Below are 16,949 nucleotides of genomic sequence, written 5' to 3' on the forward strand. Positions count from 1 at the left end.
CACATACATTTACGTACGAAATATTTTAGTTTCGTGTATTTTGATTAACTTTACTAATTTTAGTTTATTTCTGCAGAAAATCATAAAAATTTGATATAGTATTGGATAAAATATAGATGACATAATTAATTTGCTCAAGTTCCAAGACGGATAAAGAACATTTAAAATTTTATTATAAATATTTTACTTATAGTAATTATTTTTATAAAATGTTTGTATAATATTATTTTATGTTTGTACATTATTAAAAGTTTATATATGACGTTGACGATTACGCCATAAAATAATAAGTCCTTGATGGTCCGCAGATGCAAGAAGAGATTCATCATAATTAAAAGATAAAGCAATTGTCGGTGTTGCGTGACCTTCAAGTCGGTTGATTTTTGCTGCTTTGCCTTTTCTTGCTGAATCCAATAAATGTATTGTACCATCTTCAGAACCAGTGGCTATTAAACATGTTTCCATTTGTGGGCAAAAAGTAGACCTCACAAGGTACTGTCTGTTAACAAATTTATGAATCACATTTTATTTGTTATAATTTTATACATTTTTCGTATTAAAGAAATGTTTATGCTTGTAATAATATTCAAACAACTTACTTGTGTTTTATTGGATATTTTGTCCACAGAGATAAAGAACCTTGATTGTCAATAATATGGTACAATAATACTACATTACAAGCACTGCTCACTAAAAGTGCTGGCCATGGAGCATCTTTTGAAAGCCATGAACGCCAAGAAAGACTACTTATCATTCCACCAATTTCTTGTACTCTCTTTAATTTCGTTAATCGTCCTGATCCTGATTCCAATTGAAATGACATAATAACTCCTCTATCATTTCCAACCCATATTATGGAACCACCGCTACCCTCACAAGTTAATGACAGAATCTGAAATAGAATACTTTTCTTTTTATTTAATATTACTTTTTAAATAAATTTTTAGAAAGTGAGAACAAACAGTATTCTCATAGAACTCATAAAAAAATAATAATAATAAAAAATTAAGAAAATGGTAGGTTATTATAAGAATTAAAATGAATTATAATTAATCTTAACATAAACATTTATCATTAAGAAAGATTAAAGAATACTAACTTTTCCACCAATTTTGCAAGATCCATTGCGAGTATATATACCAGTAGATATATTCAAAATCTGTACTAGTCCTTGAGAATTACCAGCAACAATCAAATTATTATTTATGGGTATAAATCCACAGCATAAAACTTCTGCTCGCTGTTGATCATTAACCACTCGTAAACAAGTTGGATTATTTTCTGGATTCAGGACATTCCAAAGTCTTATTGTACCATCTAGAGAAGATGAAACTATAAGATCATTACTAATACTCCAGTCTAATGCAGTGACACCTTTTTTATGTCCTTCCAATAAAGCTATCACTTTTGGAGGAGTACTGATAGTATCACATATCGATAATAATCCATCTAATGATGCACAACATAACTTTGATCTATCATTATTTGCAAACTTAAGCATCATTACAGGTGCATTGTGTTGATCAAAAACATGATGCATTCCATCAAAGGCAAAACTTTCTGCAATTGATTTTCGTTGTATGTTATAAAGTTTTGTTTTAATTTCAGATTTCTCTTCTTCAGTTGTATAACTACTAAAACTATTTTGTTCTAAGTTTTCGCCGTATCGCAGAAATAACAGTTTTGCTCTTAGTTTTATATAATTTTCTCTGATTTTTGGATCTTTACTAAACTTTTCTTTTAACAGTTGATTTCTACGACGAATATAAAGCATTCCTGTAATTATCTTACATTAATCATTTGTAAATCTTAGTGTGTTACAATATATTGGATTATAAATATACATATACAAACCTAAAGTAGGTAATTTATTTACACGTTGTGCATTGTATTTAGCATCAAGAGCAAAAACTTGTTGATGCCACATAGTAACAATTCTATATATTTATACAAATCAAATAATATCAAGTATTGATTTGTTAAAATAAATATAGTAATGCATAAGATAAAACGCTACACAAACATGGACATTTAACCTATTAAATAATTTATGTTTTGTAAAAAAATATATAATACAAATGTTTAAAAATGTTTTTATTTATTATTTTTTCGTGCATTTTTCTTTCTTTTTTGGTTTAGTCATAGTTTGGAGCAAAACATACGTATTGTGCCAATTTTCTTGGGTCTATTGACGTTAATAAGTAATATTTTTTTTAAACATTTCATTAACCTGTACGTTCTCACTTGTAGTATATCGAAAATTTATATAAACGCAATTAATAAGAATTTTAAGTATATGGTCCTTAAAAATGTTAGATTGAATCGCTATCATTAATTTTTCTTCTTCGTTACAAAATACGCACGGTATACATATGTATGTACATTTGTATATACATACATATGTTACATAAAGCACTCGTATATAAAAACATATATGTATGCATATACATTTAAATTACATTTTTATATTAAATCATTTGAATTTTATCTTTATTATATAAATTCTTTTACAGTATTGTATTGTTTTTTAGATATTAAATTATTAAAATTTATATATTTAAAATGTATTTATATGCAGTCACGTTTCGTTAATACGTAAATAATAAAATTAAGGATCAATAAGTGATAAATATTTATAAAAAAACCAAGCTGATTTTTCAAATCTGGTTTTAATTAACAAATAATTGAAGATCTTAAATATCTATAAAAATTAAATACTTTATCATTTTTAAATTAATTACTTTATAGTGAATATTTTGTTTCTGCATTTTAAATAATTTCTCTTTATTTAGACAACTAAAGACTGTTTAAAAAATTATATAGTACTGGTTGAATTAAGATATTTTACACAATAATTATATATATATGTATGAATGTTACAGGTTTTTTTTAATACATTTATTCTCAGATATCTATATTTATACACAGTAGTGGTGGCTATTTTTTTAATAATTATATAATAGCAATAATGACGCAATGAATTTTGCATCTTTCGATAGATCATTACTTGATAAAAATACAAAAATTATTAATGCTTAATAATTGTTATAATGAACTCTTTGATTTAAATGTTTAAGTTTCGTTTGCATTCTTTCATTTTGTAGAATATTTTGCAACTTTCTCTATCTTTCATCATACATTACATTTAATATACTTGCCCTTAATTCATTGGAACATACACATAAGATTGGAAATATTTGAAAATTTATATTGAAAAAAACAAAAACAAGAAAAGTAATTAATTTTTTCAATTATCATACCAACCCCTTGAATGTTTACACGAGTGGATTTATATAAATATGCGTATTTTGAATGCGTAGACATGTTCTAAGAATGTTTAATATAAATTTATTAACTTATTAAAATGTTTATATAACTAACATAAACGCTCTAAATATATTTTCGATTTTAGGTGACTGAATAAGTACTCTAATGTAAAGCTAAAGCAATCAAAAACAATTTTTTTATATATAAAATGTGTATAAAACATTTACTTAAATGACTAATTACAATACGTTAATTGAATTGTATATATGTAATAAATAATGTATCTTAAAAAGAAATTTCTTTAAAAAAACAAGATGATTAATATGTAAATTTGAGTTTGTTAGATTGAAAATAAAAGTAATATTTAAGTTAATTTCAAAGCTTTTAATGATAACATATTTAGCAACCATTTAAAATCATACGTATATTTGTAAAGTTTTCTTTGTATAGCACAATATTTTAAAGTTATTAAGTCATTAGTGTTACACAGTAAAGTTTCGTTATCCTGTATAGTCAGGATGATCGAATAATCCATATCCGGGAATGATTTTGTCGATAAAATCGATCATTTTTTTCTCGGTAATTTATGGTTACAGATTTACATTTTCTTTGTTCTTCTAAAGAGAACTATTCTACACTTGGTCTCCCATGATTTTCAAACATATCCTATCCATATCGATGTCATTTAATTTTGTATATATTTATATATATGTATAATGCAATTGCTAACAAGATTTTACTTACAATTATGTACTTTTTTTCGTATCAGTGGTACTCGGAATAATTTTGCGATAAAACAATTTATTCCCAAAGTATAATACATGCTAGGTCGTAAGGATTTCAACAGCATCTCGTGAAAATACTTTACTCATATCTTCGTTTACTCTTAATGATAGGAATTATATTGTAATGATTGCTATCCACAATGCAAAAATGTAATGTATGTTTTCTAAAATGACTTGTGTTAATTAATGTCTTACTTTACTCCTTTTCGTCTGATTATTTTATAACTGTACAATATGTTTCTAATCAGCATAAATAATGTAATAGTACGAATATTGTTTTATCAGACGGAATCAACAATTACATTTTCCTCTTTATTATAATCTAATTAAAATGATACAGGTCATTGTGAATACTTATTAGCGGTACACTAACATCGACATTTGTTTTTTATTACATTGGTTGAAAAATTATATTAATATCAAATTAAAAAAATGTAAACAGTGCGGGTTGTTCTCGTTTATGTACGTATTTGTAATCAGCATGTAATGTTCAACATAAATTTATTCAACATTCAATACTCAATACTTTGATCAACTAAAATTCCTTTTTATTTATGTATTAACAAATATTACAGTTTTTAAGCAGATCCTAGAAATGAGTACGAATTAAAAGCAAAAAGTAAAAAAGAAATTGAAGAACTTACGACGTAGCCACATAAGATTATTATTTGGACTATACATTTTGTAAACATCAAATAGAATGTCATAATATGTGTCTTATTTTTCTTCTATATCCGAAGAACTTCCTTACATAATAAGTTTCAAAAATGTAGTTTTAAAGCTGGTGTAACTATTTCATAATAATTATAAATAATTTGTTGACAAATTAATCATTTTATCTGTTTTCAGATATATTGTATTTGTATAATGCAATTATTGATCCAAGAATCATTTGGATCTCTTTGAAAACTATAAATTTGGAGAGGGCAAACAATACTCTGCAAACGAAAACTTTAAAGTTGTTATTAAACTAAAGCATCAACTATTATTTCCTAGAAGATAAATTACATGGATGATATAGAGTAATTAGTAAAAGTTAATATATGAATAAGGGTAAGGTAATGTACGTTTTAGATAATACAACTTACAGTATGAAAGGATTGTAAAAAGTTATATGAGAAATTCCTGCAAAAAGCAGATGTTTGAACTCTATTGTTTGAATTTTATTCAAGGCACCACAAGAAAATTACTGACTTCTGCTTGTTTTTCTTAGTAGTTTGTGGCACTATCTAATTTGCAACGCCGCTTTTATAAACATAAGATATATTAAATAAGTACCGCTCTCATTTTGAAATCAGCGTTCTTTAAAAACATGGTATGACGGTATCTTCTTTTTGGTTTAATAGCTTTTTGTTAATAAAATATAACGTTCATAAAATTCTGGTAACTAAAAGAAATGCAAGGCGACCAAATCAAATATATCTATATATGGGTGCGCGCAAGAATGCGAAACTAGTGCGATTATACATTCGTTTTTAAATACCAAAAGTGACAACATTATGATGATTATAACTTTATATACCTGATGTTCCATGGTTAAATACATACAATAATTGTAATTTACATAGTATAGTTTTACGTTCCATCACGTATGGGGTGCTTTGTTTTCATGTAAAGAAGCACTTTAGATGTTAATGAGCCGAGATGGCTACATCATACAAAAAAAACTATCACCCTTTGCAGTCGATGCAGTATATTCGCAATTGCACAGTAGTATACAGATAGGAGATCGGAAGTAAATTTAACAGTCAATTACTCTTCTAGATCATCTTTTCAGTATTTCACACGAGAGCTACTCACAAATCTTGATTTTCCTTTTCTCATAGCGTTTCAACATACTACAATTATTCTGTTCTTCTTTATCTTGACAAATATGTACGATCATTCGTTTCACGGTTTTATACGTTATAAACGCTATAAATTCATTTGGCACGAATGCGCCTCACGTTGGAAGAACTACGCAATTTTCTCGTGCTGCATTTGACCACTCCTCTTTTTTCTTTTACATATTATATTTCACTTTAAAGAAATATATTTATATATAAATATATATATATGTATATTGCATTATACACACCAAAAACTGTTTAATACAATTAATGAATTATATATTATTATAAGTAAAATAATAACATGTCAAAAGATTTCTTTGTAATCCAACTTAATATCTCAAGATATAAGAATATAGAAATTAATATGACTAATTAAAAAGAGTATAACGTTTTTTCTAACTAATTGTTGTAGCAGATTTATGTGGAAAAGAAATATTACCACCCTGTTAAACACAAAATCTTTAAAAATTGCTTAATCCTTCCACATTTTAAGATTCGTTTTATATTTTACATTAACTCGTGTCATACCAGAATCATTTAGTTTCACCAAGAAAAAGAAAAAGAAAAAAATCGTCTTGTCTTCTTGTGTCCTTTGTATCATTGTGTCAATGTCCTTATTTCACACCACCGTGTATCATATGGCGAAATGGTAGTTTGTCTAAAATGGTGCAGTTTTGCTTTTATCCTCTCATTTTCCTTGCGCAGTCCAATTTTTTAATTACTTCCAGTCCAGTAACTAGGACTATATCCAGGCTTTGCTTGGGCTTTGTTTTGGGAACTTGTATTGGACCTTTGGCCTGCACTGCTACCACCATCTTGATGAAGTGGCTGGTGCAGTTGATGAGGCATAGTTGGGATAAACAAATGTGGCGTTCCATATGCACCAGGCAAACCAGCATTTTGGCTTCCAGTCAGACTAAATGGCGGAGGAGTTGCTGAGTGAAAAGTTTGTTTATCGTAGGACTGAAATAACATTAAAGCGTTATTAACTTTTGCTGAAAATAATACATTTTTATGAAATTGGGTTTATAGAAATACTTACATTCACTTTACTAAGCGCTACATGACTTTTAGCATACATAGTGGCGCTTATATCGGTTGCAGACGATCCACCAGTATTCGTATTTCCGGTAGATGTTCCTGTTTTACCAGTTTGTGTAGTGGTATAGCTGTTTCCCGCACCTTTATATTCGGCCGAAGGACCAGCAGATGCTAAAGCATCATAACTTGCTCCAGCTCCATATCCAGATCCATAACTTCCTGGTTTAGCACTATATGCACCACTGTTCGTACCCGCGTTACCAGCAGTCGCTATCTGCTATAGTAATTTTGATAAATGAAATACGAATGTTTTGCTAGAATATATTAAAAAATAAATAAAGAATTAATTACATAAGTTGATTAACTTACAGGATAAATAGCAGGGGTTCCATATTGAAAGCCACCTGGCATTATTCCACCACTATATGCAAAGTATGCATATGCTGGAGGTAGTGTAGGATTCATCATTGGTTGTTGATGCTGTGTAGCAGTCTACAAATAATATGAATTAAAAAAATTGTTTGAATGTAATACAATACTGTAATTTAGTCGAAAATATCAAAACAATGTTTAAGTATTACAACAACATTTTTAAGCTGATTGTCATGTCTACTAAATGTTTATAAACCTCACCTGTTGTGACATAGTTGATGGAACTGGAGATGCATTGCTGTCGTTTCTGGCGAACCTGGCGTCACTAATACTAGTATAGGCTCCTTGTACGCCTTGTACTCCTTGAACGCCTTGTACACCGGAAAGTGCATCTCCTCGTCCCCCACCGAGACTGGTAGCAGGGCCGGTTGTCTGATAGCCCAAGGCCGCGTCATAGTAACCAGTAGTTGGCTGCAGGTTAGTCAGGGAGGCCAAACACAAAACTACATGCATACACTGTGTACTCCAAATACAAGAAGGCTAACTAATATCTAAGTCTACGCGTACTAGGTTGAGGGCAGGTTACATGCGGTTTGGTTGTACCTATCTTAGAATCTTGGACCTTAACTTAAAATTTCTTTGGATGTTGTAATTTATAATCCATTATTTTCTACGTTTTAAAATATTATTGTTCTAATGTAAATTTTTATCTTTAATATTAACAAACATACCAGTGTAATTTATTTTAAAATAGGGTACAACTTAACCACTTGAAAATTATATTATATATTTTTATACAATTTCAAATACGTAACATGAGGTATAGAGCAAATGAAACCAATAATGAAGAAAGATATATATATATATATATATAAACTACAGTTAGTCTATGATCAAAATGGTATTTTATATTATCTGTAATAGGTTCATTTCAGCGGACTAATCTTTCACGATAATATTCCAAATTAATCACAGACAGTTTTACTTTTCTACTAAATAGTTTAGAAATTAAAATGTTTTCAATAACTTATCTGATGCGAAACATCTCACTATAAAAAATACAACAAACTTCGTGTGCCACCTTGAAAATGTGAATAAGAAATCCATAATTTCTTAAAAAGGAAAAAGAATATTGAAATAACGAGCAGCTACCAAGCATTAAACAAATGATTACTTTAGCATTCTTCTTACTAAATAATCATGACAAAATAGAATAGCACGCAGAGTAGTACACCCGAAATATAAGTTTTTCTTTTTAATTATGAATGCTAATATTATTATTTCAAGAAATATAATAGTTATAATATCTGTTATAGTATATGAAATAAAGTGATATACTTTTTTTTTAAAGTGTACATTACTCTAACGAAGCATTTTAATGGAATCAAGTACAAATTACTTTTACGATTGGCTTATGAGTAAGTTGTACTTGAGACGAAAGATAAATAAATAGAGGAATCGAATAGTAACTGACCATATGCGGTATTCTTTGTTGCATAAGCTGTAATTCCTCATAACTGTACATTGGTTGTTGGAACGCATAAGGTACACCTTGGCCCATAATATATTGGTGACTTAGCATTGGAGTCATGCTACCAGCTGCACCACCACCTGTCATATTTCCAGTTCCACTACTACCCGTTACTACACCACTCGATGTACTTTTCGGTACCGCTTTAAAAAACACATTACAATTTTTTTTTATCTTACCATAGAAATAACTTTTTAATAATAACAATTGTTAATGTTTAGACATTGCTTACCATTAGAATTTGTTACTTTAGTTTGTGAACTATTTACGGAGGCAGAACTAAGACCTAATGTGGGTGCCGTTGTAGTCGCAAGAGAACTATTTGATGTCGTCGTGTTACTATCATATTGAGAATCTTTTGTTGTATTACTGTTCAATTTATGATTGTGAGATGCTGTTTGTTGTTGACTGGCGTATGTGCCATATGCATTTGCATATACCTGTAAGTATAGTTTAGTAATTTCTTGCATTTAAGTAATATTCGAGCTCATGAAATGAAATACTTACAGACTGTGCTGCGCTTTGGTAAGCTCCGGATGTTTGGGTAATAGGTGAAGTAAATGTAGTGACAGATGGTTGATAAGCTTGTGGAGTTGATTGAAACGAAGACGATCCTTGATATCCACTTGTTTGATAGCCTGTACTACTATTTGATACAGTATTTGTAGCTACAGACTGTGCTTGATACTGAGATGTTGTGGTAGGTACATATCCAGTCGCAGACTGATATACCTATTTAAAAAAATGAATTTTATATAATATAAATCATTTTAGTATTATACAACATAATAATTACCTGATTTGTAGTTGTTGGTTGATTATAACCTGAAGTTGCAGATGCAGATGCAGAAGGAGAAGCTTGACTAAAGGTTGATGTATTGGATTGAGGAAACGACGATGAAGAATTATAACTTGCTTGTGAAACAGTTGCTGTTGCAGAATAACTGTTAGCACTCGTGCCGGATGCGGTTTGAAAAGATGATTGAGCAGATTGAGCATTTGTAGAATATGCGTTATAAGTGCTGGGAGTCGCTGTAGGTGCTTGAAATGATGACTTTTGAGATTGATAAGTTGTTGTTGTACCATACGGAGGTGCATTTCCTGGCGAGACTTGTGAAGTAAAATCTTGTTTAGTTATATCTAAAGTTTGTCCAGAACTGCTACCACGAGCAGTGAATGTTTGAGCGTTTATCGAATGTTCACTCGATGCCGGTAAATTGTCGCTATTTGATAACTATAAGTAAATATAGAATTATTCAATAAATTGTAAGCATTAAAAAAATGACAAGTATTAATATTTATATAATAAAGTAACCATTTGAGAAGTAGTGTTAAAAGGTGTCGTCGATGATGGTTGCGTTGTTTCGATATCCAAAGAATTATTTGTATTGGCAGTGTTTACAGCATTTGTAGTAGAAGACACATCTACACCAGCTATTGTATTATTAGCTGAATTGTATTTTTCATTTGCAGAACCATCAAGAGAGCTTGAATCACTACCAAATTCCAGTGCACCAAATTGGACATCAAGAAATCCAATGCCACTATTAACAGCATCTCCAGGCATTTCTACAGCACTTGATGGTATTTTTGATGGTGGTGGCACCCTTGGACGTTGTTTTGTCTGCCTCTGAGGCTGATATATTTAAGAAATACAACTATATTCTAGTTTATATATTACATTATAAAATAATTCGTAGACATGTATATTATTTAGCTACCTGGCTGGATATCGATGAGGAGAATGTATTTTGTCCAGCAGATTTCAAGTTTTCACTTGTTTGTTGGGTAAGTTGTGTTAAATATTGTGTTTGGGCAGCTGTTAATACCCCGCCGCTTATAGCGTTCGGTTGCTGTGATAGCTGCATTGTAGGTAAGCTCAATACAGGTTGTTGCTGTTGAGTTTGCTGAATTAAAGTTTGTTGCTGTATTGGTTGTATTTCTGATAATTTTGGTAATTCCTTATATGCATAAATAAAAAAGATAATTTTTATTACATGTAATTACTAATATTGATTTGAAAAGCAATGTTACATACTTCCTGTTGTAATAATGATAAATTTACAGTCTGGTTAGATTGCACTGGTTGCAGATCTTGAGTTTTTGCTTCTTCTGTAGAAGGTGTAGGTTCTGCTGCAGAAGTGCTCGGTGTAAAAACTTTTGTATCCGCCAATGAACCTGTATACTCTTCATTCTCCCAGTCTTCTGCAGAATCCAAATTATTCCATGCATCTACTCACATATTTTTGTTGTGTGAGATAATGAGATTAAATAACTTAAAATGTGAATAATTGAAATATTTAAACAGACTTACCCATCTTTGGCTCCTGAGCAGCTTGTTGTTGTTCTTCATTACCTGTCCATGTATCAATTGATCGATTAAAACTATGGGCAGATGAAGTAGATGATGGGTCATTACGGTTAGCAAATGTTCGTGGACCAAGTCCTCTCCCTCCACCTCGTCCTCCTCGACCTGGTCTTCCTGGACCACCTCTTCCTCTTCTGTTACCACTGTAACTTCCATCACGAATACCATCTTCCATGTTTCTTTCGTTCTCTTTATTTTCTCGACCGCGCCCTAAGTAAAGATTTATTTAGACACATGGCATCAATAATGTATATAAATATGTATAATATTTATCTTAACGTACATCCACGATTATCATGGTTAGCACGACCTCGCATACGTGGAGGACCACCTCCTCGTTGATTGCGCCTTTCATCCCAATCACCACCTTCATCTTGACCACCAGAGGTATCCATATTTTGTTTTGAACCACTAGGTTGACGAGGCTTCTTCTTTTTTACTTCCCATTCTGTTTTTACTCCCTCCAAAAGGTCATTAACAGCACGGTCCAAGTCACCATCACTATCATGTAAAGCCATAACAACTTCATCTTCTGATCGTCTAGTCATATCCATGACTTGCTTTATGCGCTCTTTCAAAACAGGATCTTCACCACTGCCCATTCTAGTGTCAATGATTTGTGCATGCCGCATCTGAACAGTGTTTGGCTACAACGCCATATTTTTTAGTAAAAATTCTTTATCAAATAAACAAAAAACAAAAGTGCATAAAAAGAAATCTTTCTATCACTTGTAATAATAAAGTAATTGGCTATATTTACTGACCTGCATTTTTTCATGTTTTATCGAATCCGATGATTTAGTTTGATGATGATCTGATTTCCCATGTTGTTGTGATGATTTATTTTTATTAGTGCCTCTCCCACCGGAGGACACCGATTTGTTGTTTGAACTCATTGCCAACTAAAATGCCACACACCTATATCACTCACTTATCACTATATACACTCTCTATTTACAGTCTGTAACAAAGAAAACAATTAATTGTGTATATCTAATATAATATACTGAAAATAAGTACTATGTTATGTTATAAATACATTTATTAATTCATACTTAGTTTTATTAACTAATTAAAATATAAAAAATCAAAAACATTATTTTATTTTATTGCAATGTATAATATATTGCAATAACAAAACTACATATAATTCTGAATTTTTGTTTAATTTTGTGAAAATTGAAAATGTTTGACATCAGTTATAAATTTTACATTCTGAAAATTATATAAGAATTAAAATTAATGTCTGTAAGTACCTCAATTATTATCTTTATAGAAGTATATGAAAAAATTACACATTTCTAATAGCAATTAATTATTTTCCACTAATGATGAATAAAGTATAAATAATGCACAAAGTTATTGATTCCAGATTATAAAATGTAACTTGTAATATTATAAATAAGATAGATACTTTTAAAACACTTTCTAATTTTCTAAAAATAAATAACATCTTTTAGAATAATATATGATAAAATACATAAATTAACTAAAAAGTTAAAAGACTAATTCAACAAACTAAATTTTTCAGTAAATAACCGCAGATTAATATCACTTTTTTTCTAAATAAGAATTAATTAATATCAACTAAAAATATTAATTTTATATCAAGAATAAACTAAAATATCATACAATAAAATTTCATACCATTAAATAGATAAATATAATGTAAATATATAAATACAAAAATTAATATTTATAAAAAATGTATAACCATAAATTACTTGTATATGTACTATCGTCAGATAGATTGTATAATCATGATTATCACACATAATTATATCTAATAAAACTATGGATTTTGAAGAATTAGCGAAGAAGAAGAAAATACATCTTGTTCAATTTAGTAATTTTTAGAATACCCACATAATCCACAGTATTAGCAATTATACCATAAAAATATGCATTTTGAAAATAACCTAAGTGAAAAAAACAATTGGTATTTAAAAACATTTTAACAATTATAAAACATGTCAAGCACAATATCAAATCACATTTATGAAAATGTGTGTATGAAGAATTAACAATAAAAAAGTCGACATTAAATAAACGTCTGCAAGATACAATTTTATTTCTACCTTTTAAGCATAGATGAAAAGGTTAGGGTCGGCTAATGATGATAAATACAAGATCGAACGATTTAACAGATATTTCTTAAAATAGTCACGTTTTTCCTAAAACGGTTGTCTAGAAGAAGAACGAATAAGTAAGCGTCAGGGCGATATGCAGAATGATCTAAACCTTATCCACAAGATTTTGCGAAATTCCCAAGAATCATGTCGTTCAATGCGAACGATTAAATTCACCGAAAACACCGAAAAGATTTGTGAGCTTTCTTCCCGCAACACAGAAGATTTCAAATGACGATGAAGTAATAAAAAAAAAAAAAGAGAGAAATTTTGACGTGCGCGGTGAGAATATGACGAAGGAGGATTATCTGGCGCATCACAAAAAACACCTTGTCCGTTGCGTTGTTGTTCGTAAGCGAGTTGTGAAAATTCTTCAAACGGATGATAAAGAAATTGGCCGTGTAGAGTTCGTTATATTCCTGAATCAGTATTATGACGTTGATGTAGAATATTTTCCGCAGACCATGTGCACGGTAGACGCCATTTCTGGTTTTGCGAGGAAGGCTTGTCAACCATCGCCGCGGTGGAGCATCGATAGATCTCCGTAAGATGATCGAGTCAAAGTATTTGCAAGTAACTCACAGTTATTATAAGCGTTGTTTGCGTACTCGAAGGACACGTCCGGAGTCAGAAACAAGCGAAATTCACGACGCCTCGGCTTTTTCGGCCGTGGCGCGCGAAAAACCACGAAAAAAACAACGAATTTACTCGTACCTGGTTAGTGCGCTCAAAACGCAGCTCGGTCACGTGACCGCGGGCCCCCCTCCCTGACTTGGCAGCACCGCCTCTATGCTTTATCGGGTTCCATACGGGTAGCCAATTTTATACTAGAACGCTCAGGTTTGTTAACTAGACAATCAGAAATTTTCTAGGTATAATCAACACGTAATGAAGGCAAGTTAAAAGTTTATTTTCAATTACACTATTGGACATGTAATAATAGAGAGAAAATCCTTTTTGGATCTATTTCTAATAGTTATTATATTGCACTATTTGTTTTATTCAAATATTTAATTATTTCTTCTATATTAATATATATGTTACATATAGTTAAAAATTTATTCATATATTGTTTATTTGTTTTATTAGTTAAATGTATCCATTCTGAATAAGTCATAATAATACATCATTTTAGACAACATTTTATCGATATTAAAATACGTTTTTCTTTAGAATTTGGGGATATACGTATATATTCTATCTGACTCTATTAACATAATTAATTGAATCAGAAAAGAAAAATAAAATCGCGTGATCAAAATTTGAGCGACACAGAGTCGAATTTACAGAACAGAAAGCTACTTTTTTAAACATTAACCTCTTAAGTAATAATATTAGATGTATATTTGTTACCGTGTAAATGTACTATGTTTAGTTAAATATTTTCTATAGTGATATAAACATCCCTGCAAATCATAATTCACTGACGATTGCTAACCAATACCTAGAGCCGTTGCACATCTATCACGTGACCAAGTTTGTTTATAACTGCAATTATGCATTACAACTGTAATTCCTAGTGATTCATCTTTGCGTATATGTATATGTATCACGGATGTGTACATTGCAAATTCAGTTATATATATCTATATATATATATATATAAAACAAATATTTCTATATATATTTAATAAGTTTTTATTGCCGAACCATGAAATGTTTTCCTTATTATTTTATTGAATAATAATAGATAATAAAGACATTTGTTAATTTAATTGTGTTTAAGCTATACGATTATATACCATTAATTTGTGATTTCAAGTAATGTAATTAAGTTTAAAAACAAAAATATTTTCAAAATAAATACATGTATTAAATTACACATGTTACAATGGATTCATATATAATGCAGGTAATGTGTTAAACATTTAATAACATATAATATGCTGTAATTAAAGAAATCATTTATTTCGAGGTTATATTTACATTTATAGATCAGACGTATGTGGTTGAATCAGGACGGCGATGGTTTAGCGGTAAATAATACATATTTACATTAAAATATATTTACACACATACCAATTTTACGTAAATACTTTATGTAATTTTTTAATTTAAGGATTTATTGTCTTTACGGCATAATCATGTTTCAATTTCACAAATTGGATCTGAAACTGCAATAACAAAAGCAATGGAACATTTATCTGCTCCACTTGATGACTTAGTACTTTACCACTTAAAGTAACTAAATATGTTAAATATTGGTATATTTTTATAACTATTATTTTAAATGTTGACTATAATATTTATATCCTTAGAACTATAACAGCAATACATAAAGATGACCCATTGTCTATGTATAATTATCAAAGTTCTGCAGTTCAATCTTTAACAAAGATTCTTCAGATGCAAAAGGAAGAAAATTGGATGTTGCCTGTTATGAATGTAATGTGTTTAGAATTACGGTTATTAGCAGTTTGTGCAGAGAATACAAGATCCAGCAAAAATGTGAAGCCTGGAGAAATTTTGGAGAAATGTGCAGATTGCCTAATGGGATGTTTTCGAGTATGTGCTTGCGACAATCGTAGCTCAGAAGATGATACAAAAAGATGGGGAATGCTGGCATTAGTTAACCAATTATTAAAAATTTATTTTAGAATAAATAAATTGCATTTATGTAAACCTTTAATAAGGGCAATAGAATCATCCCCATATAAAGCACATTTTGCATTAGCACAACAAATTACTTATAAATTTTTCGTGGGCCGTAAAGCAATGTTTGATAGTGATTACAAAGCTGGTAAGTATTAAAATTTGATAGTTATTATAATAAACTTGACATTTTAATCATTTTATAAATAATTATCTTATTCATCTTTTAGCTGATGAATATCTTACTTATGCTTTTGAACATTGTCATAAACAATCTTCAAAAAACAAACGATTAATTTTAACTTATCTTGTGCCAGTGAAAATGTTATTAGGGTATATGCCTAAACATAACTTACTAGAAAAATATAACTTAATGGAATTTGGAGAATTAATGGAAGCTGTTAAAAGAGGAGATTTATGCAATCTTGAAAAAGTGATGGAAAAACACGAATTATTTTTTATAGGAGCAGGAATATATTTAATTGTGGAAAAATTGAAGATAATAGCATACAGAAATTTATTTAAAAAAGTATATTTAGTATTAAATATACATCAGATTCCTATCCAAGATTTACTTTCAGCATTGGAAATGCAAGGAATTGATGATGTTGATATGGATGAAGTAGAATGCATTGTGGCAAATTTAATATTTGAAGGAAAAATTAAAGGATACATATCTCATCAACATAAAAAATTAGTCATCTCTAAACAAAATCCATTTCCACGACTTTCAACTATACTTTAATTATCTTTAGATTACATGTATCTTTCTGTAAGAAATAAATTTAAATTCAATAAAATTGATTTAATTGATTTTAGTACCTTCAACAATTTTATATCTAAATGTAAATATCTATAATCTGCATCATCATATAAATGAAATCAAATTTGTTTATTATATTTTAAGATTACAAATTAATAAAATTTGAAAATCTAGAATATATACATATATGTATTATTAGCTTTTTTTGATCAATTTAAATTAGTATTAAAATGTTTAAATTTAAATGATCCTAAATTCCTTAGTGATGT

The 16,949-nt window shown here is 29.4% G+C and overlaps 3 protein-coding genes across 11 annotated transcripts; 1 reads left to right on the forward strand and 2 right to left on the reverse strand.

The window, feature by feature from the left end:
* Window positions 1-151: 151 nt before the first annotated feature.
* On the reverse strand, window positions 152-5,274 carry LOC139998038 (WD repeat-containing protein 13). Of its 3 annotated transcripts, none has more exons than XM_072022254.1 (5): window positions 5,141-5,274; window positions 1,855-2,036; window positions 1,100-1,776; window positions 600-892; window positions 152-499 (listed from the first exon to the last, which is right to left on the reverse strand). In XM_072022254.1, the coding sequence occupies exons 2-5, from the start codon at window positions 1,925-1,927 to the stop codon at window positions 253-255; spliced, it is 1,290 nt and encodes a 429-aa protein (XP_071878355.1). In that variant the 5' UTR covers window positions 1,928-2,036; window positions 5,141-5,274; the 3' UTR covers window positions 152-252. The 3 variants fall into 3 exon arrangements, with proteins under 3 accessions (XP_071878355.1, XP_071878353.1, XP_071878354.1); XM_072022252.1 differs by lacking the exon at window positions 5,141-5,274 and adding an exon at window positions 4,697-4,835; XM_072022253.1 differs by lacking the exon at window positions 5,141-5,274 and adding an exon at window positions 2,163-2,453.
* On the reverse strand, window positions 3,637-14,148 carry Lig (ubiquitin-associated protein-like lingerer). 7 transcript variants are annotated; one of them, XM_072022245.1, is made up of 15 exons: window positions 14,040-14,148; window positions 11,961-12,157; window positions 11,480-11,843; window positions 11,143-11,406; window positions 10,867-11,060; window positions 10,550-10,789; window positions 10,144-10,464; window positions 9,625-10,062; window positions 9,336-9,560; window positions 9,061-9,268; window positions 8,772-8,971; window positions 7,559-7,768; window positions 7,295-7,417; window positions 6,927-7,202; window positions 3,637-6,847 (listed from the first exon to the last, which is right to left on the reverse strand). In XM_072022245.1, the coding sequence occupies exons 2-15, from the start codon at window positions 12,090-12,092 to the stop codon at window positions 6,599-6,601; spliced, it is 3,444 nt and encodes a 1,147-aa protein (XP_071878346.1). In that variant the 5' UTR covers window positions 12,093-12,157; window positions 14,040-14,148; the 3' UTR covers window positions 3,637-6,598. The 7 variants fall into 7 exon arrangements, with proteins under 7 accessions (XP_071878346.1, XP_071878349.1, XP_071878350.1 ...); XM_072022248.1 differs by having other exon boundaries at window positions 11,480-11,828; window positions 13,908-14,049; XM_072022249.1 differs by having other exon boundaries at window positions 10,867-11,033; window positions 13,908-14,049.
* A 748-nt stretch (window positions 14,149-14,896) lies between these two features.
* On the forward strand, window positions 14,897-16,735 carry Pcid2 (PCI domain-containing protein 2). The gene is made up of 5 exons (XM_072022255.1): window positions 14,897-15,177; window positions 15,260-15,301; window positions 15,385-15,506; window positions 15,584-16,065; window positions 16,148-16,735. The coding sequence occupies exons 1-5, from the start codon at window positions 15,157-15,159 to the stop codon at window positions 16,660-16,662; spliced, it is 1,182 nt and encodes a 393-aa protein (XP_071878356.1). The 5' UTR covers window positions 14,897-15,156; the 3' UTR covers window positions 16,663-16,735.
* The last annotated feature ends 214 nt before the right edge of the window (window positions 16,736-16,949 follow it).

The sequence above is a fragment of the Bombus fervidus genome, chromosome 2 (genome assembly GCF_041682495.2).
Source record: "Bombus fervidus isolate BK054 chromosome 2, iyBomFerv1, whole genome shotgun sequence".
Taxonomy (NCBI): Eukaryota; Metazoa; Arthropoda; class Insecta; order Hymenoptera; family Apidae; genus Bombus; species Bombus fervidus.

Bases quoted from the DNA above. Each gene is read 5' to 3' on its own strand.
- LOC139998038 (XM_072022254.1), bottom strand. From the start codon at position 1,927: ATGTGGCATCAACAAGTTTTTGCTCTTGATGCTAAATACAATGCACAA. The intron at 1,777-1,854 runs GTTTGTATATGT...AGATAATTACAG, and splicing joins AAATAAATTACCTACTTTAG to GAATGCTTTATATTCGTCGT. The intron at 893-1,099 runs GTTAGTATTCTT...ATTCTATTTCAG, and splicing joins CTTGCAAAATTGGTGGAAAA to ATTCTGTCATTAACTTGTGA.
- Lig (XM_072022245.1), bottom strand. From the start codon at position 12,092: ATGAGTTCAAACAACAAATCGGTGTCCTCCGGTGGGAGAGGCACTAAT. The intron at 9,269-9,335 runs GTAAGTATTTCA...CTATACTTACAG, and splicing joins ACCAAAGCGCAGCACAGTCT to GTATATGCAAATGCATATGG. The intron at 6,848-6,926 runs GTAAGTATTTCT...ATGTTATTTCAG, and splicing joins TAGCGCTTAGTAAAGTGAAT to TCCTACGATAAACAAACTTT.
- Pcid2 (XM_072022255.1), top strand. From the start codon at position 15,157: ATGGATTCATATATAATGCAG. The intron at 15,178-15,259 runs GTAATGTGTTAA...TTACATTTATAG, and splicing joins TGGATTCATATATAATGCAG to ATCAGACGTATGTGGTTGAA. The intron at 15,302-15,384 runs GTAAATAATACA...TTTTAATTTAAG, and splicing joins AGGACGGCGATGGTTTAGCG to GATTTATTGTCTTTACGGCA.